This window comes from Callospermophilus lateralis, chromosome 8 (assembly GCF_048772815.1).
Source record: "Callospermophilus lateralis isolate mCalLat2 chromosome 8, mCalLat2.hap1, whole genome shotgun sequence".
Lineage (NCBI taxonomy): Eukaryota > Metazoa > Chordata > Mammalia > Rodentia > Sciuridae > Callospermophilus > Callospermophilus lateralis.
The window spans coordinates 63,310,000-63,332,978 of record NC_135312.1 but is presented as its reverse complement, the minus strand read 5'-3'; the positions used below and the strand labels follow the sequence as shown (position 1 = coordinate 63,332,978).

The window sequence follows — 22,979 nt, the reverse complement described above, 5'->3', positions numbered from 1 at the left end:
ATGTAAAAAAATCCTTCTTTTATAGATACAACCACCTCCTAATTAATTTGGTTTTTATTTTTAAATTGTTTTATAATTAATCTTTTAATGTTTTAGTTGTATTCTAAGAATGTTTTCTACATTTTTTATTTGTACATTGTAATTGTACATAATGATGGGATTTGTTGTTGCATATTTGTACATGCACACAATATAGTTATATGAGTTGGCCAATAAGACTCCTACCACTTACTCCCTCCCTTCACCTCTTCCCACTCCCTGGCCAAGAATTTTTTGTATAAAAACCACAGATTTGTGACAGGATTATTTCATAGCAATTTGTCTTAAAGGCAGCAATCTTATGACCTGGAGCACTGTTTGAACATCAACACAGATGTGAATCACTTACAGTTGTTTGGGGATCATCTGTTCTATTGAGGGAGATGCTCAATCTTTCGTCTCTTTCCAAAATTACATCAATACTTTGCATCATAACATTTTTTACATCAGTGACTTGACTCTTGATAGTGGGAATTGTGCTGTCATCTTGATTTTTATTGTATATCATCTATATAGAAGTGAAATAACACAAATTTTATTTATTTATTTTTTAATTTATTTTTTTAGTTGTCAATGGATCTTTATTTATTTGGATGTGGTGCTGAGAATTGAACTCAGTGTCTCATACATGCTAGGAAAATGCTCTACCACTGAGCCACAACCCCAACCTACAAATTTTATTTTTAAAAATAAAATCTATTATATTATACAAATTGAAACAAAAGTGTCAAAGGCAAATCTCACTGTGTAAGGAATCAACTCAAATTTTCTTTTAGTCTCAGAAAAAAAAAAACAAAAGTTCAGGAAGTACATTAATGTATTCAATCAGCAGAGGGTTTATTTAATTATTTATTTAAAAAAAATAGACTTTAATACAGAATGGTATATTTGTTACAGCTGATAACCCTACATTGACACATTACCACCCAGAGTTCTAGTTTATATTAGGTTAATTCTTGGTATTGTACTTCATGTGGGTTTCAACAAATGTTCAATGGCAGGTATCCACTATTACAGAATCATACAGAATAGTTTCACTGCCTATAAGATCCTTGTACCTTTTTCTTCATATAGCCCTGACTACCACTGATATTTTTATTATCTTCAGAGTTTGCTTTTTCAAGAATGTCATATAAAAGTTTTTGTTTTTCAAATAGGGTCTTGATATGTTATCTAGGCTATTCCCAAATTCATGAGCTCAAACAATCCTCTTGGTTTGGTCTCCTGAGAAACTGGGGCAATAAGTGTGTATTATTGTACCCAGCTAAAAAACTGATCCCTCTCCTCCCCTGCACACCCCCCCCATCTACCTACCTACCTACCTACCTTCCATCCTTACCCCCTCCCCTCCTTCATTTCCTTTTTCTTTCTTTCCAGTGATTGAATCTAGGACCCCAAGCATGCTAGGCCACCACCTGACCACTGAGCTACATATAATTTGAGTAACAGAGCTCATATTATTTGAACACAGTCTGTAGCCTTTTCAGATTGGTTTCTTTCACTTATTAATACACATTTAAGTTTCCTCCAAGTCTTTTCGTGGCTGTATAGCTCATTAATTTTTAGCAACAATAATATTCCACTGTTTGGATGCATCACTATTTTTTAGTTGTAGTTGAACACAATATCTTTATTTATTTTTATTTATTTTTGTGTGGCGCTGAGGATCAAACCCAACCCAGGGCCTCATGTGCTAGGCAAATGCTCTACCACTGAGCCACAACCCCAGCCCTGGATGCATCACTGTTTATCCATTCACCTACCAAAGGACATCTTGGTTGCTTCCAAGTTTTGATAATCATAAAGCTGTTGTAAGTATCCATATGTAGGTTTTTGTGTGGACATGTTTTCAACTCATTTGGGAAAATATCAAGGAATATGTTTAGTTTTTTTTTGTTTTGTTTTGTTTTTGGTACTGGGGATTGAACCCAGGGGGCACTTAACCACATCCCCAGCCCTATTTTATTTTTTGAGGCAGGGTTTCACTAAGTTGTTTAGGACCTTGTTAAATTGCTGAAGCTATTTGTATCTAAAGGTAAAAGACTGACCCAGGACAGCTTTAATTAAAGAAGGACAAAGTTGAAAGGCTAACATTACCTGACTTTAAATTTCACTATAAATCTACAACAAAACAGTATGGCATTGGTGGGAATTGAATTGTGATCCTCTTGCCTCAGCCTCAAAATTCACTGGATACAGGTGTGTGCTACTGCACTGGGCTGTATGTTTAGTTTTTTAAGAAACTAATGTATTCCAAATTTGCTGTACCATTTTTGCACTCCCACCAGCAATGGACAAGAGTTACTGTTGTTCCACATCCTTGTCAGCATTTGGTATTGTCAGTGTTTTGGATTTTGGCAACTTTAATCATTGTGTTATTTTAATATTGTGTTCATTGTTGTTTCAATTTACCATTCCCCAATGATATATGGTATTGAGTATCTTTTCTTATGTCATTTACAATCTTTATCTTTTTTGGTGAATACCTGTTGAGATCTTTTATTTCTTTCTCTTTTTTTCCTCCCTCTTTTTCTTTCGTCTATGGATTAAACCCAGGAATGTTCTATATCCTTAGTCCTTTTAAAAATGTTTAAATTTTGTGTTAGTCTAAGTTGCCCAGGATGTCCTTGGACTTGCAATCCTCATCTTTTGAATCAGCTGGAATTAAAGGTATATACCACCATACCTGGCTTACCTATTTCTTAGTTGGGTTGTTATTGTTGAGTTTTAACAGTTATTCATATATTTTAGATACCAGTGCTTTATCAGATTTGTCTCTTGCAAATATTTTTTTCTAGTCTAGCTTGTCCTCTCATTCCCTTGAGAGTATATATCAAAGATTCTTTTAATTTTTTAAGTTTTTTAATGTAGTCCAGCTTATAATTTTTTAAATTAATTATGCCTTGGTGTTCTATTAAGTTATTTTTATACCCAAGGCCAACTAGGTTTTCTCCTATGGTATCCTCTAGGAGTTTCATAGTTCTGTATTTTATGTTTAGGTTCTGTGATTCATTTTGAGTGAAGGGCATAGATCTATCTTGACTCATTATTTGGAATGTGGATGTCTAGTAGTTCCAACACCATTTGTTGAGATAGTAGTTTTTCTCCACTGTATTGCCCTTGCTCCTTTATCAAAGTTCCACTGACCATATTTATATGGGTCTATTTTGGGGCATTCTATTTGGTCCCATTGGTCTATTTGTTTGTTCTATCACCAATGCCATACTGTTTTGATTGTTGCAGATTTATAGTAAATTTTGAGGTCAGGTAATGTTAGCCTTTCAAATTTGTCCTTCTTTAATTAAAGCTGTTCTGGGTCAGTCTTTTGCCTTTAGATACAAATTTTAGAACCAATTTCTCAACACCCACACAATATCTTTCTGGGATTGTGATTGTGACTGCACTACATTTATAGATCAAGTGGGAAGAACTTGATTGATTTTGAGTCACACTATCCATGAACATGGTATATCCTTCCATTTCTTTAGTTTTTCATTGATTTCTTTCATTGGTATTGTTATGGTTATGCTATGGGGTGACCCCCAAAAGCTCATGTGTGAGACAATGTAAGAAAGTTTAGAGGTGAGATGATTGGGTTAGAATAGTTTTTTTTTTTTTTAACCTGATAGGTGCATTAATCCCCTAATAAGAATTAACTGGGTGGTAATTGTAGGCAGGTAACATGTGGCCAGAGGAGGTGGGTCATTGGTAGCATGCCTTTGGGATACATATTTTATCCCTGGATATTGAAGCTGGCTGATGTGCTCTCTCCCTCTCTCCCTCTCCCACCCCTCTCCCCTCTTTCTCTCTTTCATTCCTGATTTCATGTTTTGAGCTGCGATCTGCCACAGTTTTCTGACATCATGTTCTGCCTCACCCTGTGTCCACAGCAATAGAGTTGGCCATCTATGGACTAGCACCTCTGAAATTGTGATCCCCCCCACAAATAAACTTTCTTTCCTCTAATTGTTCTTATCAAATCTTTTGGGCACAGCAGTAAAACAGTTGACTAAAACAAGTGTTTTGTAATTTTTCTTCAATAGATCTTACACTTTTATTTCTAGATTTATATCTAAGCATTACATTTTGGAGGGTTGAAATTGTAAGTAGCATTATGTTTTTAACTTTAAATTCTACTTATTCATTGCTGGTACACAGAAGACAACTGCCTTTTTTATTCTGTAACATTGTTATAATTGCTTATTAGTTCCAGGAGTTTTTTGACCAATTCTCTTGGATTTCCTACATTGACAATCATGTCATCTACAAAGACAGTTTCATTGCTTTCTTTCAAACAGTATACCTTTTATTTCCTTTTCTTCATCTTGTTTCATTAGCTAGGATTTTTGGTATTAATCCTTGGGTTTGATTCCCAACATCATAAACAAACAAACAAACAAACAAACCAAACAGATTTAGATTCAAGAAGTACCAGAGTTTAAAACTTCACCCACTGTATGAATAAACCCAGTTTTCTTTATTTCAAAAGTATGTATAAACTTACATTATATACATTACAGACACACACAGAAAATATTCTGGAATATTATGTACCAAATTGTTAAGAGGTTTTGATTCAGATTATAGAGATTTGTATTTCTTTAACATATTTGTATTTCTTTTAACATATTATTAATAGCTACTACTTTTGCTCAGGGCTGAAACTATAGCTCAGTGGTAGAGCACTTGCTTAGCATGTCCAAGGGCCAGATTTGATCCCTGGCACTGCAAAAATAAAAATAAATCAACAAAAACAAAACAAAATCAAACCCTGTTCTAGGAAAATGATCTTATCCACTTTAAACACACCTATGATCTTCTTGGTCAGTGAGCCATGTGTCTTTTGATTGCTGTTCTATGAGGGGCTTACCATTTAGATGTAAAAAAGGGAGGGTTCTGAATTGAATTATGTATCACCCCAAACTACACTGAAGGTCTAACTGTGGATACTGATGAATTTGACATTATTTGGAAATAGTATCTTTGTATATACAAGCAAATCAAGACAAATAGCTAATACTTGGTTTTCTTTTAGTTCCTTTTCTCTTCTTCTTTTTTAATAGTTTATTGTAATATAAGAGAAATATCTAAACTCTGTTAAGATAAAGTATTCATCATCTATTCAATGACACTTGGTACATCTATACACATTTTCACAATTTAAAAACTACATTTTGGGGCCTGTGTAGATTTTATTAATTATAAGAAATTTAATGTTTCATAAAAATTTCTATAATTTAAAGCTTGCCAACTTTGTTTACAAATGTAAAATAGAAATTTATTTGATTTAGATGTGTTAATTGCTTAAAATATGTTTAATTTTTTAACATTTTCACATGGTAGCTAGTTTTTAGGTAGCCGTGCTAATAATATATTTTGCTTCTGTTTAATATGCAGAATTCCTCAAAATAAAATATATGAATTTCATTATGAAAGCATATAACCTTGGTCATTTTGACTAGCATTCTGTTGAACATACTGCATGATGATCCCCAATGAGTCACATCCCTATATAATCCCTTATTCTTGAATGTGACTTGCTTCTATCCAATAGGAACAAAAGTCATCCCTGTGATTATGTCACGTATATGAAACTTGTTAGACTGGAGTGAGAGCTTCCTCTGCTGGCCTTGAAGAAGCAAGCAGCCATGTTGAGAAAGCAGCCATGGGAATAAACTGCCATCAGTCTCTAAGACATGAGAGTATCCTTTAGCCACCAGCTGGCAGAAATCTCTATCCTTATAGGGCCATAGATCTTGAGAACCTGAGCAAGCTTGGAAGCCATTTCTTCCCCAGAGCTTCCAGTTAAGAACACAGACTGACACATTGACTGTAGTATTGTGAGACCCTCATCAGAGAACTCAGTTAAGTCTACCTGGATTCCTTATCCATGGAAATCTGAGATAATATATGGCTGTTGTGTTAGTCTGCTAAGTTTGTTATATACAAATAGGGAACTAATAGAAGTATACTTAAAATATTTTTATTCACATATCAAGGTGGAGGAAATAGTTTAATGAATCCCTATGTACTCATCACCTAGCTTCAGCAATTATGCATAGTCAATCTTGTTTCATCTATACTGCTACCCCTTACCCAAATATATTATTTTACAGCCAGTCTCAGACTTTCTACCATTTTAATCTGGAAATGCTTCAATTTAAATTTCTGAAAGATATGGCTTCATTTTTTTTCTTAAAAACAGAACCACAAATAGCATTATCATTTCTAAAAATGTTTCTTAATATCATTACATATCTAGTTTGTATATGAATGTTTTTTTGGTCCTGGGGATTGAACCTTGCATGTGGTAGGCAAGTGCTCTACCACTGAGCTCTACCCCTGGCTCATACATAAATGTATCAAAAACAAGTCATTTTTTTATAGTCCTTTTGTTGAATAAGGCACAAAAAGTACATTTGATTAAAATTTCTCTTAAGTCTCTTTTAGGGGCTAGGGATGTGGCTCAAGCGGTAGCGTGCTTGCCTGGCATGCGTGCGGCCCGGGTTCGATCCTCAGCACCACATACAAAACAAAGATGTTGTGTCCACTGAAAACTAAAAAATAAATATTAAAAAAATTCTCTCTCTCTTAAAAAAAAAAAAAGGTCTCTTCTAATCCATGGATTTTCCTTTCTTTTCCCCTTGAAATTGCTTGCCATGGACTTTCTTGGTAAGAGAATTTCAGTCCTGCTATATACTACTCATTGTGTGACATCAGAAAATACATCACTATCTCTTATTTTAAGGCTAGAAAACAGTGGATTTTGGCATGTGGAGTCTTTTTCATCCATTATGAAGTTCCTCAGAAGCTTTTCACTGATTTTTGGTTGGTTATTAATATTGTCTAGGTCTATCATTTTATTAGGAATTGCAAAATAATATTTTATTTACTTCATCATTTACTCGCTGGGATACTTGCATAAAGAAAAACACTTCTCCCCATCAACTGTTTTATTTTTTTAAATTTTTATTTTAGTTGTAGATAGACACAATACCATTTATTTATTTAATGTTGAGGATCAAACTCAATGCCTGACACATGCTAGTCAAGCAGTCTACAACTGAGCCACAACCCAAGCCCTCAACTTTTTTTTTTTTTTTTTTTAAGAACAGTTTATATAGGCAAGAATAAGTGCTTGACCCTTTCCTATATGTTTCTGGAGTACTGGGGTATATTTAGAGTATTTTCCAAAATGCTAGTGAGGGATTTTCCCCCTTTGATAGTATCTAGGAACTGATCAAATTTAACATATTCAATGTGTTATAATCCACTGAATTTAGGTTTTTCCTTCCTTCCTTCCTTCCTTCCTTCCTTCCTTCCTTCCTTCCTTCCTCCCTCCCTCCCTCCCTCCCTCCTTCCCTCCCATTCTTCCTTTCTTCTTTGATGGTACTGGGAATTGTACCTGGGGTACTGTACCATCAAGCTACATTCCAATCCTTTTTATTTTCTATTTTGAGACTGGGTCTTGTTACCTTGCCCAGGCTGGCCTCGAACTTGCAAATCTCCTGCCGCATCACAGGACCCATTAACAGGGATTAGAGGCATGCACCACAATGCCCAGCTCATTTAATATTGCTTTTGATGCTTGAAATATTTCATCATTAGCAGTAAGTAGCCTTTTCAAGTTGGTTCCTATCTTTTGACCTGAGCGTCTTTGTGGTAGGTATGACAAAATATTTCTGGCTTAAATTTTCTGCCCCATATCTGTAATTGATCCTGATTTCTTTTAGTGGAAAATGGTATTTACAGACTAGAACATAAATACTTGGGTGGCTCATAAACATTGGGTTAGTCTTTGCTTTTAGCCTTTTCCAGTGTATAGGTAAGGAACTTAAAAAGAAAAAAAAATTAACTTGAGATTAGGTTTTACTTCTTTGATTTTACATTTGTATATCTTATGAGATTCTTGATTCTTAACTCAGTTATTCAAAGTAATATATCTATATCTATGTAAACTAAATTCAGAATAGCAATGCCAATATTATTATTAACAATGTGACTATTGAAAATAAATAAGTAAATTTGCTTATGTATTTTGAATATTTTTTAAGCTGTCAATGGATCTTATATTTTATTTATTTATATGTGGTGCTGAGGATCAAACGTAGAGCCTCACACATGCCAGACAAGCACTCTACCACTGAGTTATAACCCCAGCCCCAGTAAATTTATTTTTAGTTTTTTTTTCATTAAGGTATAATTCCACTAGGAATATACAAATTACTGTGTTTTAGAGTCATTTGAAATAAATTTTTACTATCTTTTAAGCCTTTAATCAACATACAGTTTTTTTCATTTTGCTTTAAGTTTTAAAAATTATTTAAAAATTAACAAATGTTTACAATAATATATATATATATATATACATATATATATACACTCATACATATATATATATATGAAATTTAGCATTTTAACAATTTTTAAGTGTATAGTTATGTAGCATTAGTACATTTATTATTATTATTATTATTACTGGGGATTGAACTCAGAGGCATTTGACCACTGAGCCACATCCCTAGCCCTATTTTGTATTTTATTTAGAGACAGTCTCACTGAATTGCTTAGCACCTTGCTTTTGCTGAGGCTGGCTTTGTAACTCACAATCCTCCTGCCTCAGCCTCCAAAGCCACTGGGATTACAGGAGTGCACCACAGTGCACGGCTACATTTACATTATGTAACTATCATCACCATCCATCTGCTGAACTTTTCGTCTTCTCAAAATTAATTTCTATACACATCAGACATTGACTGCTGTTCCCACTCTTTCCATCCCCACACACCATTCTACCTTCTCTCAAGAATTTGACTACTCTCAGTACTTCAATAAGTGAAAGTATAGAGTATTTGTCCTTTTGTGACTTCTTATCAGTTAGTAAGGGTTATTTTTTATATTTTAACTTAATAGTTTTTCATAATTATATAAACATTTACCTGACACCAACGTCAGATTTAAAGTACAAGTTTCATAGGCCTGGATTCACTTTAATCCTTTTTTTTCCCCCGTTGCCACATGGGTAACCACTTAAGTGTGTTTGGTACATCCTTCCCCTTCCCTTTTATTTTTAAACAATAATTAAGGAAATATATATTTTTATTTATTCCCTCTTTCACATATAAGCATGGTAAATACATAATAGTATATAAATACATACTTTTTCTCGCTTTATTAACTTTACCATAATATCATTCATTATCATTATATATAATTCTTATTCTTTTTTACTGATCTTAAAACTCATTTGTTAGCTATAATAGTAATAATATTTAGGAGTACAATTTGAAGTACATACCATATAGTTTCCTAGTACTTGTTGAAAATCTGCAGCAACTGCATTTGAAGGAGAAAAATAGTCTTGTGACATCAAAGGATTTCTTAGTAAAGTTTCACTAACCTGGGGAAATTAATGGAAATATGTAACTATAGATAATTTTAACTAGAGAATTAAGAGAGCAAACATTCATTTGAAGAAAAGCCTAGCAGAAACTAGAAACTAAAGAGACCCAAACATTTCTGGCTTTTTTGTGGCAGGGCATCCTTTTCTACTTTAAGATGCAGTATTTATGAAAACTTAGTTTACCCCAGGCTTATCCTGTCTGTACCGACTAGAAACTCATTCAATACAACTGCAGAGGTTGCCTTCCTTCTTCAGCACATTTGAGGACTGGAGGGAAAGAGCAGACATTTAGCTGTGGCAGATAAAGAAAGCTGGGGGCCCATGATACTTCCTAAATAGCACTGTAACTTTCCCTTTTTACCCCTACCAACAAAATCTACTCAACAGTAACTATACTGTGACTTTCTATCAAACCCTAGTTCCCGGACATTTAAAAATCTAAAAAAAAAAAAAAGTCAAAAAATGTATTTAATGTTGCTTTTCTCAGAGGCAGTGATAAAAATTATGTGGTTAGCAATTTTGTGTCACCTGGTTTTGGAAAGGTGGTAGAGTGGAATGTTTTGTCATTATGGAGAGATAATTAAAAAAAATACACTATATTCATTTAATGGCTAACAGTGTTCAGCAGCTGGACAATTATGTAGGTATAACTGAAGAATAAATTACAATATTTATGTAGGCATAACTGAAGAATAAATTACAATATTTAGCCCTTATAATCTTTTACTTTACAATATGGTTATAGTTTGAGCTGGGTCAATACAAGTTAGTACATTGAACAGATAAAATAAACATATGATACATGAACCCGACTAGAGAATAACTATTAGTAACTATAGGAAAGTTGAGTTTTCTGTTAATATCTTCAAAAACAATTTTTTTTTTAGTTTTTTAGATGTAGATAGACACAATATCTTTTTCTTTCTTTCTTTTTTTTTGGGGGGGGGGGAGGTGCTAGGTATTGAACCCAGGGGATTAAACCCTTTGTGCATATGTTTTGTACAAACGAGGCAAGCACTCTACACCAACTGAGCTATATCCTCACAATACCTTTATTTTACTTATTTAATTTTTATATGGTGCTGAGGATTGAACCCAGTGCCTCACATGTGCTAGGCAAGCACTCCACCACTGAACTACAACCCCATCCCCATCAGTGTCTTTTATTAAAATATTTGTTCTAGCTAGGCACAGTGATGCACATCTGTAATCCCAGCAGCTTGGGAGACTGAGGCAGAAGGATCTCAAATTCAAAGTCAGTCTCAGCAATGGTAAGGCACTAAGCAACTCAGCAAGTCTTTGTCTCTAAAGAAAATACAAAATAGGGCTGGGGATGTGGCTCAGTGGTTAAGTACCCCTGAGTTCAATCCCTGGTTCTGCCCCCCAATCTATAAATAAAAATATATAAATATATATTTTGAATTATATATTTGTAAATAAAATTAAAGTCTATTATTATTATTTATTATTATTATTTACTTATTTAGTGGTCCTGGGGATCAAACGGATCTTGCACATGTCAGGCAAGTGCTCCAGCTCTAGCATTTGGCAACATCCCCAGCCCATATCATTTACTTTTTTTTTTTTTAATATTTTAGTTGACAATGGACCTTTATTTTATTTATTTTTATGTGGTGCTGAGACTCAAACCCAGTGCCTTACACATGCTAGGCAAGTGCTCTTCCACTGAGATATAACCCCAGCCCAGTATCATTTACTTTTAAACATAAGAAACAAACATAAAAATTACTCTGATGATGGTTGAGTTCTAGCCTGTCTCTAGATTACCTTTCCTGAAATCTCCTCTTTTGATTGGGGATCAAACTTGGGGTGATAGGAACAACAGGTGATACCTCTTGAAGTTAATTAGTCTTTCAGAAATTTATAAGATCTCCTGTATCTATATAAGCATGTAAAAGAAGTACTCTATCTACCATAATTTATATTTGCTGGAAATTCTCAGTTAAAACTTTCCCTAGAGATAATATGTCTGGATTTTAAAATCATATATATTTAAAATTTATATATGTTTTACATAAATATATTTAAATATATTTGTAATATATATTTACAAACATGTTTACCTTAAATATGTTGTATATATACTATGTACATTAATATGTTTACATATTTAAAAATATATACACATATTTTTATTATATTTATGTTGTATATTATATATTTATTATAAGTGTATATTAGTGGCATTATATATAACATAAAATATGTATTTAAAAATAAATATATCTATATTTCATATATATCTATATTTCCTATCTATATCTATATATACATGTCTTCCTGGTACTGGGAATTGAACCCAGAGCCTTTGCACATGCTAGGAACGCAATCTACTACTGAACTACTTCCCAAGGCTTTTTTTTTTTTTTTGAGCAGGGGGACTTGGGAATGGATACAGGGGTGTTTTACCACTGAGCTACATCACCAGCCCCTTTTATATTATATTTTCAATTTTGAGACAGGGTCTTGCTAAGTTGCCCAGGCTGAACTCAAACTTGTAATCCTCCTGCCTCAGCTTCCCAAGTAGCTGAGATTACAGTATGCACCACTATGCTCAGCTTAAAATAATATTCCTTTTTATTTAACTATTAATAGTTGATTTATATATGCTCATAGAAATGTCTTTACAATATTGGTCTCAAAATTTTCTTGTCACTTATTTCCCCATGCATATAATTATTTGCAAATAAAATACATTTCCCACATATATTAAAATATATCTTAAATATTAAGTATATTAAATATCATTTTACTTTAATTTCTTTCTCTTTCTCTCCCTATCCCTTCCTCCCCCCATTTCTCTCTTTTTCTTTCTCTCTCTCTCTCTCTCTCTCTCTCTCTCTCTCTCTCTCTCTCTTCTTCTTCTTCTTCTTCTTTCTTTTTTGGTACTGGGAATTGAACCCAGGGATGCTTTATCACTGAAATAAATCCCAGCTCTTTTTTTTTTTTTTTTTTTGAGACAAGGTTTCACTAAATTGCTTAGGGCTAACAAAGTTGCTGAGGCTGACCTTGGACCTGTGATCCTCCTGCCTTAGCCTTCCGAATTATTGTGATTCCAGCTCTTTCTTAATTTAAGAAACAAAAAAAAAATATTAGTCAGGCATGGTGGTTATGAGGTTCCAATAGATCTGAGTAGATGTTTTTTTGCAGACATTGCTTGAGAGTCAGGGGAAGTATGGAAGCAGTATACAGATTAGGAAGAGATTATAAGGTCTCTGAAGGTCATTAATGACCATGAGTCTGCATATTATAGGATATGAATGATATGCTTTTTGTTAGTGTACTATTACTAAATAAAGTACAAAGTATAAATTATAGACTTTATAATTTCAAAAACTTTCAAGTCCTGTGTTAGTATAAAAAGTTACTTTCTTTCTTTTTTTTTTTTTTTAAAGAGAGAGTGAGAGAGGGGAGAGAGAATTTTAATATTTATTTTTTAGTTATCAGCAGATACATCTTTGTTTGTATGTGGTGTTGAGGATTGAACCCAGGCCGCACGCATGCCAGGCGAGCGCGCTACCGCTTGAGCCACATCCCCAGCCCCCAAAGTTACTTACTTTCTTAAGAAATGCAGATGGTGCCACCTTATCCAAGGCATTGTCTGTAGCACATAAGTAAGTGATTCCGTTGATAAAGAGAGTATGGTAGATATAGCTTTGGAAAGAATGCATTCATTTACAAATATTGAAGGAATTAAGTACCCATATAGAAAATTTAGCTTCATTTTCAAGTTGTCATTAGTGGTATAAAAACTATATAGGTTAAATTTTTATAATCAGAATAATTGGAAGAGCTTTCATCAGTTTGAGATATTAAAGTAAATAATGTTAAACCAAAAGTGTATTTAAAAATGTATTTAAAATTGCATTAATAAATTACACTGAAGATGAATTTAATAACCTGATTATAAGTGTGTGTGTGTGTGTGTGTGTGTGTGTGTATGAAATGGTTTTGATAGAAGTCAAATTGTAACAATCAAGGTTCTTACAGAATAGAAAATGCTATGTTCACTGGTTTTTCCTATTCCTGTATTTTTAGGTAGGCATATTTAATTTTGGCACTTGACTTTCTAATATGATAGATTAGAATTCTAATATAATAGATTAGAATTTAATGATGGATAAGGATATTCTGGAGAATAGGATGAGTTGGGGAGAGGAGAATTATACTCCTATTATGCTGAAGTGTGCTTATCCTGAGCATTCCAACATCTAGACCTGTCTACTTTCTCAGAGTCATATATTAGGAGGCTAGATGACTCTTGTAAAGTGCCTCCATCATTAAATATTAGTCTTTTAAACACTCTATCTCCAAATAGTTAACAGGCAACAGACCTTGTCAAATGTTAAATCATGTTCAGAAACATGTAGAAAGGATAATCCTAGAGGCACAAAATTTAAAGTATATGTCATTTCAACATAAATCCTCATATCATATCATGAATACAACATGCTAAAATATTTTAATGATGATATTGATAAATGTAATCTCCGCCTGGAAAATATTTTTATTCCTAAATTTGGAAGAGTGGGTTGGGGAAGAGTTGCTAATTCTACTATCTACATGAAAGTTATATATGTGATTGGAAAGAGATTGACACTAGATGTGAAAAGGAGAGATATTTTAAATTTATGCCTAGTATGTTACTAGTGAGTAACATTTAGGTACTTTTTTTTCCAGTATTGGGGACTGAACCCAGTGACACTTTGTCAGTGAGCTACATCACCAGTCCTTTTCATTTTTATTTTGATTGTATTAATATATAGAGTCATTTTTTCATTTTTTTATCTTTAATATATATCTTTTATATATAAATATATATATATATATATATATATATATATATATATATATATATATATAAATAACATTAATATACATAGGCATAAAACATTTAAGGCAAAACATATAACGTTTGAAAACATATGTTATATATAATCAATATATTTAAATATATTTATATAAAGCAAGGGATGATGGTGGCTTGGTTACTATTTGGAAAGGAAGGGCAAGAGAATTTGCTAATGGATTTGAGTGTAAAAGCGATAAAAGTCAAGGATAACAAGATTGAAGACCCAAGGAACTAGAAAGGTAGATGTGAAGACTGAAGGGTTAGACATCTGAACTGTGGAACAGGCAGTTGGAAAATAAGTCTTGAGTTCAGGAAAGAGGCCTCAGAGTAAAACTCAAATTTGAATATACAGTATGGGTAAGCAAATAACCAATAGGAAGGTACCTGTTTCTAAAATCATTTCACCTAATTATTTCAGTGAAAACACAACTAGATCATCATTTTGCAAACACCAATAAACTAATGGCTCTACAACTTAGTAATGAATAAGGATGGTTGCTAACATCTCCAAAGGAATTAAGCACCATCTGATAGAAAAAACTCATATAGTCTTGCCAAAGGGATTGGACTCTAGACTCTGGATCAGTTACTTGGAATATGGTGAAATGCATTTTGGGTACTCAATCAGCAAACCTAGAATGTGAGAAATTTTGTAGATTCCTTAACAGTAAACTGTAACAAAATGAAAGGAGTGGAGAGGGAGAGTATAGATTCAAAGGAACTCAAAAGACATATTAAAAATGGGTAGGATTGGGCTTTCATCTGAGGATGCATATTTGGGTGCTGAGGCAATAAACAAACAGGAAAGCAAATACTATAGGAGTTCAGATAGCGGTCCATTTGGGGGAAAGAGAAGAAGCAATAAATGGGACACCAGAGCACAAGATGGGGAGTTTTTGGGGGTTGCTGGCAGGGTTTTATTTTTTTGGCTTAGGTAGCAATTGCTATTGGATAGAATCCCTTATAATTCTTCAAAAAAGCTATACATTTCACTTATCTTTTTTTTTTTTTTTTTTAGATGGGGCTTCTCTAAGTTGTCCAGGCTGGTATGGAACTCTTATTTATTATTGTTTACTCTTGTTTATTATTCCCATTAGTGATTTTATACTTTTACATGTAGAAGTTCTCCTTTTCTTCGGGTTTAATCAAGTCCTCCTGCTTCAGCCTCCTGGTTAGCTAAGACTATAAGCACGTACGATCACACCCAGTTTTTTTTTTTTTTTTTCAGACTGTTTTACTTTAAAAAAAAAAAGGTTAAAGCTTATTCTTTAAAAAAAATATGAAGGGACTAAACAAAAGCTCTTTTCCCCTACTTGTTCCTTTTCTAGCAAGTGTTTTCATCATTGGTTTAAGATCATCACATGTAATATCCCAAGAAAAGCTTAAGAGTTGTGGCTACTATTCGTAGTGTTATTAAAGTGATTTTAATAGAAGTTTCCTTTTTTTTTTTTTTTAATTAACGAAATGCTTTGGGTATACCAAAAAGATGGAGAATAAGATAATGGAACACTTTTAGGCCCACTTCTCAGTTAAAATGATACAATTAGTATCTCCTTCATATCCTTCCTCAATTTCATTCTTTTCCTTTCCCTTTAAAGAGGTAACAATCCCTCCCTCTCTCTCTCGCTTTCTGGTACTGGGGATTGAACCCAAGGGGCACTTTACCACTGAGCTACATCCCTAGTCCATTTTCTTTTTTATTTTGAAACAGGGTATCACTAAGTTGCTGAGTCTGGCCTGGAACTTGTGATTCTCCTCCCTCAGCATCATGAGTCACTGGTGTTATAGGTGTGCACCACCACACCTGGCTAGAGGTGACTAGTGTCTTGAAGTTGGTGTTTATTATTCCCATTCGTATTTTATACTTTTACATGTAGGTCTCCTTTTCTGCAGATTTAATCAAGTGTATGTGCAATTGTTATTTTTTTTTCATTCATCATTGGAATCATTAGTTGGTAATTGTTAAATGGACTTCATTAGGATACTCCTTACCTTCCCATTTGAATTATGGTCTTTGTTTCACCTCTAAGAAGCACAAGTCTAAGGACTTTTGCTGCTGCTTCCTAAAAATAAATAGTCAGCATTTACTTTATGAAGATTATTGTATTTTCATTATTTTCCTCCTAAATTTTACAAATGTTATGATTAGTTAATTAAGGAAAAACTTTTTCCTAGAAGATCTAATGGGTATTATTCATAAAGTATGGTAAGAGGCAAGAAGTCATAAAATATTCATATGAATTTGGATGAAAATACTAAACATATATAAATATACACATAATTTATATATGCACATATAAGTGTGCAAATGTAGGCTGCCCTAGATAATTTTATTTTTACAGTCAAATGTTATATATGGCTTCAAGGCTAGAAAGCATAGAAAGCACTAGCTGATTAAACATCTTTTTAGTGAACACTAGTCCAGTATAATTAAAAGGTTAATGGATTATATATTCAGCTCTTCTTCTCTGAATACCCTTAGCAATACCTTCTATCTTTTTCCAAATAAAAATTTATATTTACTACTCATTTATCTTTTTTTTCTTTTTCTTTTTTTTGGGGGGGGGGTACTGGGGATTGAATTCAGTGGAACTCAACCAATAAGCCACATCCCCAGCCCTTTTTTGTATTTTATTTAGAGACAGGGTCTCACTGAATTGCTTAACACCTTGCCATTGCCGAGGCTGGCTTTGATCTCATGATCCTCCTGCCTCAGCCTCCCAAGCTTCTGAGATTACAGTCATGTACCACTGTCATTTATCTTTTTAAAAAACTAAAAGAACTTTTATTCCTGTTCCATGTAAGGATCATTCATTGGGGAAAAAATTTGCAAGATACTACACTTATCCAGAATACTTTACATATATAGTCTTTTATTTGGAGTCTCATTAATTTACTTTAGAAGCATAAAAGGAATGTGAACATTATCTAAGAAGTTTTGGATAGATCTACTCCTATTTTTGCAAAATGATATTTTAAAACTTTTATGAAAGGGTAAAGCTTATTAATTGTAGAAAATAAAACTCAAAAACTCTTGATATTGTCTAAAACATCAAGGCAGTATTTTCTAGGAAAGGATTTCCTAAGAAACTTGGAACATTAAAGGCATACGTAAACTTCCTTTTATTCTGTTATTAGAATTGGAAAATATTCCTCTATCTTCCCCCAAGTGTCACATTTGGAGAATATAAACACTGCTATTGTAGCAAAAACCAAAACAAATGACAACATGAGGCAGTAGGAAATGTGACAAGGTGGGTTCAAGGTGTATTTCTGGAATTCACATGCTGCAGACTCAGGGACTTGTCTGGCCTGTTTCTTTGTGGAAAGAATGAAGAGAGCAGGCAGATGATCTTTAGGATCTTGGTCAGCTCTAGAACCCTGTAACTGCAGTTGATTGGATCTTGTGATTAAGTGTAAGTATTGATATTTTTCAAAAAAGTAATATATTTTTTTAATTTTTTTGCAGTTCTGGGAATGGAACACAGGCCCATAAGGATGCTAGGCAAGCATCCTACCATTGAACTACATCCCCAACGCCCCCCCCCCCAATATAAAGTTTTTGTGACAATCCTTGACATTGAGGGAAACCATGACATCTTTCTCCCACTTCTCAACCTGAAGTGTTCCTTAAAGCTCCTTGCCATCCTTTCCTCTCCCCTGGTCAGCTTTCTGCACTGCAGTAATTCCACACCTCAACTGCAATTGTAGACAACCCTGCTCTCTTCTAAATTCTTACCTTCCTGCCTGCTTCTGAAAGTCTTTAAATTCCTCTCTCCCTCCTTAATAAATGTCTTTGAGAATACACCCAAAGTACAATAAATAAGTCCAGGAATCAATAAGTGGGATGCCATCAAATTAAAAAAACTTCTGCACAGCAAAAGAAACAATTAAAAGAGTGAAGAGAAAGTTACAAAATGGGGGGAAAAAATCTGTACCATCTGTTCCTATGACAGGGGTTTAATATCCAGAATACATAAAGAACTCAAAATATTCAATGCCAAAACCCAGTAACCCAATCAATAAATGGGCAAAAGAATTAAACAGAAATTTCTCAAAAGAAGAAATACAAAGAGCCAACAGATACATGAAAAAATGTTCAACATCTCTAGCAATCAGGGAAATGCAAACCAAAAGTACACTAAGATTTCATCTCACTTCAGTCAGAATGGCAATTATTAAGAACATGAATAGTAATAAATGCTGGCAAGGATGTGGGGAAAGGTATAGTCATACATTTTTGGTGGGACTGTAAATTAGTACAACCAATAGGGAAAGCAGTGTGGAGATTCCTCAAAAAATTAGAGATGGAACCACACTATAACCCAGTTATTGCACTCCTTGGTATTTATACAAAAGAACTAAAATCAGCATATTATACCAATACATCAACTTTAATATTTATAGCAGCACAATTCACAATAGCCAAATTGTATAATCAGCCCAGATGCCTGTCTCTAGATGAATGGATCAAGAAAATGTGGTACATATATACAATAGAGTTTTTTCTCAGCCATAAAGAAGATGAAAATGGCATTTGCCAGTAAATGGAAGGAAATGCAGAAAATCATGCTAAGTGAAATAAGCCAGAAAACCAAGAGTTGAATCTTTCCTCTTGTATGTGAAAGCTAGAGCAAAATGAGGGAAATAAGGAGTGAGGGATGGTACAGGATATCATAAAGATACAGGGAAGATGAGAGGAGTAGAAGAAGGAGAATGAGAGGGAGGAGGAAAAGAAGGGGAAAGGGAACAAAATATGGAATGAGTTTAACAAAATCATGTTTTATATATATATATATATAATATGTATAATATATACATATGTATGTATAAATGTATCAAAGGGAATTTCACCTTTATGTATATTTAGAAAATACCAATCAAAAATTATTCAGTCTCTCGGGAGACTGAGACAGGAGAATCATAAGTTCAAAGCCAGCCTCAGCAATGGTGAGGTGCTAAGCAACTGTCTCTAAAGAAAATACAAATACTCAGTGGTTGAGTGCTCCTGAATTCAATCCCCAGTACCAAAAAAAAAAAAAAAAAAAAAAAAAAAAAAAGTTGTGAAAGGAAGATCAATAGAGTAGAGGAAGGAGAATAGGGGGAGGAAAAGAAGGAGAATAGAGATTGAAATCAAATTCCTTGCATGTATTATTTTTGTCAAAATGAACCCAAATACTATGTATAATTATAATGCTCTAATTTTTTTAAAAAAAAGTGTGTTGAGAATCTATGAATCACAGCATTGTATACTGGGAAGACAGAGATGAAGATAGTCCCTGTCTTGAAGTTCAATGGCAGAGGTAGGTAAATAAGAGAAAATTCCATTCAGCCTAAGTAGTTTGGTAGTTAGGGTTGTCAATTAGTCTGGGCTAGAGAAGGCTTCAAGAAGGAATTAAGAAACATCTCAAAAGCACAGAAGAGCTTATATTGTCTCAAAGTGGAGGAAAGTGGTCTCTCCATAGAGGGAGCAGGAAAGAGAAAAGGAGACTTTGATGAGATTGGAGAACAGCAGGAAGTTCAGGATAGAGAACAGGAACATCCAGAGAAGGGAAGGAGGCAGTCTTGGAAAAGCTCTTCCATTCAGGGAGGACTCTGACTGCCAAATGAAGGAGTATCAGCTTTATTCTGAATATAATCAAGGAAGCATCAAATGATTTGAAGCATCACGTTTGCTTTTAGGAAGGATCACTTGAGCAGCAATGTGAGTTTTGAGGAGGACTAGGCTCTGAATTCTGAGAGGTTAGTTAGGAGGCGTTTTCAGCAAGCTTCGGTGAGAAGTTATCAGGGCCTGGATGAAGACATGGTTAAAAAAAAAAAAAAAAAAAGATGGATTCAAGATATACTCGGGACAAAGAACTGATACTTGATACTACCGGGCAATCAGGGCCTCATCTCCAGCCCATAAGCATTGGGAACCTGTGCTCTAGCTACACTGGGTTTCTTGGGGATCCCCAAACACCATGCTATTCCCTCTGCAGGGTGTTCTCATCCCTCTGCTCTATACCAGGACAGGACTAATTCTTATAAGGCTTACCAGCCAAGCAGCCTCATCTGTAGCCTAACCATCTTCTCTGTAGCCAGCACACAGACAGCCATCCTGAGTGCTACAGGAACAATCACATCCTACCTCCACTGAAATACCTTTTACACTCTGAAGACAAAGGTTAAATAAGGATTCCAGGGCCAACGTCATGTTCATTTTTATCTATGCATCCCTCACATTCTTTACTCCGGAATTTGGCAACTACAACATGTTCACTAAATGTGTGCTTAATTGCAGGTCATTTCTCTACAAGGGAAAGAAAATCTTTAAGGTCTACTTAATCGGACAATGGTACAAATAATGGTTAATAATGGTATAATGGTGCCAAACGCGGCACATGCAGTGCCAACCACAACCTCTGGGGGGCGCACTTACAGCTCCCGCCCGGGAGTCCCGGCCTCTTGCGCCCCCAGAGTTCTGGGCCCTCCCGCGGCGCCGCGTCCTGAGGAAAGGGCTTCACAGCCCTTAGCCTCCAGAAGCGAACCCCGCGGAAGCGCGGACCTGCAGGTACCTGATAGGAGCCTCCAGTCAAGGCCAGCTCCGCTAGGACCGCTCGCCCATTAGCAATGCAGCTGTAGGTAATCGTCATAATGGGAGGGCCAGTGAAGGACAAGATCCAGCCGGTCGTAACTGCCCGCTAAGGCTTTGGGGCGGGGCTCCCTGAGGAGGCGGTGCCTGCGCAGGCGCGTGGGGTGATTGATTGGCAGGGAGGGAGGCGGGACAATCTGTGGGCTGAGCTGAGGCGAGTGCGAGACCCTTTCCAGGTTTCTGGAGAAATCTGTTGTGTTGTGGGCGAAGCCTTCGTGGTGGTCTTTAAAATCACTTATTGGGTGCCTGCGCCTGTAGTCCCAGCGACTAGGGAGGCAGAGGCAGGACTATTCCAACTTCGAGGTCAGCCTCGGTAATTTAGTGAGACTCTGACTCAGAAAATAAATAGGACCTGGGATGTGTTCAGTAGTAAAGAGCCCCTGGGGTCAATCCCTTCTAGAAACAAAATAAGAACAAAAAAATCCGACAACCAAACAATTAATTTTACTTCAAAAGCCTTACTTTTGATTAATTTGCAGTCTAGGATATGGAAAAGTAAACCATGTTTTTTGTTGTTTTTGGTACTGGGGATTGAACCCAGAGGCGCTTAACCACTGAGCCACATCCCCTGCCCTTTTTAGTTTTTATTTTGAGACAGGTTTTGCTAGTTGCTCAGAGCCTTGCTAAATTGCTGAGGCTGGCTTTGAACTTGCGATCCTCCTTCCTCAGCCTCCCAAGTAGCTGGGATTACAGGCGTGTGCCACCACACCTGGCTTAGATCATGGTTTAAAATAAAATTCATTCAAGAAACATTGGTTGAACTCCTCTACTGCACTGATATAGACTACATAGGTTCACGAGTATGCAAAGATGAAGACCCTAACTTCGAGGAGTTTATATTCTAGTAATCGTTAGAGGAACATGCAGACAAATTCCACTCTCCAGCCATATGTGTGTTCTGTGATAGAAAGTATTGCACAGTATTGCAGGACTGAGGTGGAGGCTGCTAATATTCTTTGAGAGAGCAGCAGAGTCACTGCCCAACATAGTGGATGAGTGGGTTTCTCTAGGTGGGGAGGAAAGAGGAAATCTAAGCAGAGTCTTTTGTAAAAGCTCGAAGGAAGAATGGTGGGTTTTGGGAATGGGTATAAGTCATGATGGGAGGCAGAGAAAAGGTGTATGGGAGAGTTGGTAGGAGATGGCGGTCCTAGCAGTGGTAGAATGACCTTTGATACACTATACCTTGGGTGCCTTGACAAGTTATAAACTTTCAAGTTATCAGTTAAGATAACATGATTTCATCCGCAAGATATTGTGGTAGAGTAGAAAGAGCATAGCCTTCAAAATAAGATGAACTTGGATTCAAGTGTATGAATTGCCATTTACTCTGTGCCTTTACTGTGACTTAACCTTTCTGAGATCCAGTGTCCTAATCTATAAAATGGGAACAGTTGTCAAGTTTAAGTGAATTGTACAAACACTATTGCATTCCTGATTGTGATGGGTATATTAATGAGAATTACTTTCTTGATCCTAGTAATAAAACCTTAAAGGAAAGACAGTGTCCTTCTGGAATGCCTGACAGGAAGTGGACTTGACAAGACAGCTACAAAACTGGTCTGAACGGTAGGTCCTGTTGCATCATGTGTCCTCCTCTATAAAGGAAATTTTGAATCTCATCAGTTTAGGGGTATTGTCTGTTATAGGTAAGGTGACCCAATAAAAACACTGGTCATATTGGAAAATGAAGTATGAGGTAATGCTTTGGTATACTATATTAAAATAATTTGAATAAACTTGGCCACATTGCAGTGAGCTTCTTTTTAGTGAATAGTAGAGTTGAAAGCTATTGGACAAAAAAACCACGAGCTGTAGTTAATAACAAAAACATCTGATAGTTGGAGAGATATACATGGGATCTTCACTACTTTGGTGTCACCTTATATTATTAAAACAATCCTGTGAAGCATGTGTATTGGGTTTACTTGGCAGAACCCACATATGCAGGACCACAGTAATATGAAATTTAATTTATAATACAAATTTTTCTTACTTTTAAGCTCTTTCTCTTCTCCCTGCTTAGCTTTCAG

General features: G+C 35.1%; 1 protein-coding gene across 1 annotated transcript in view; it reads right to left on the bottom strand.

Moving 5' to 3' along the window:
- LOC143406169 (uncharacterized) overlaps positions 1-20,950 on the bottom strand; it is a 28,400-nt gene extending 7,450 nt beyond the window's left edge. Inside the window, exons 1-5 of the mRNA XM_076864792.1 lie at positions 20,873-20,950; positions 16,308-16,378; positions 13,021-13,117; positions 9,338-9,439; positions 389-547 (exon numbers count right to left, since the gene is read on the bottom strand). Of these exons, the coding sequence (XP_076720907.1) occupies positions 389-547; positions 9,338-9,439; positions 13,021-13,117; positions 16,308-16,378; positions 20,873-20,950 (507 nt within the window). The remainder of the gene's footprint in view (positions 1-388; positions 548-9,337; positions 9,440-13,020; positions 13,118-16,307; positions 16,379-20,872) is intronic.
- Positions 20,951-22,979: the final 2,029 nt, after the last annotated feature.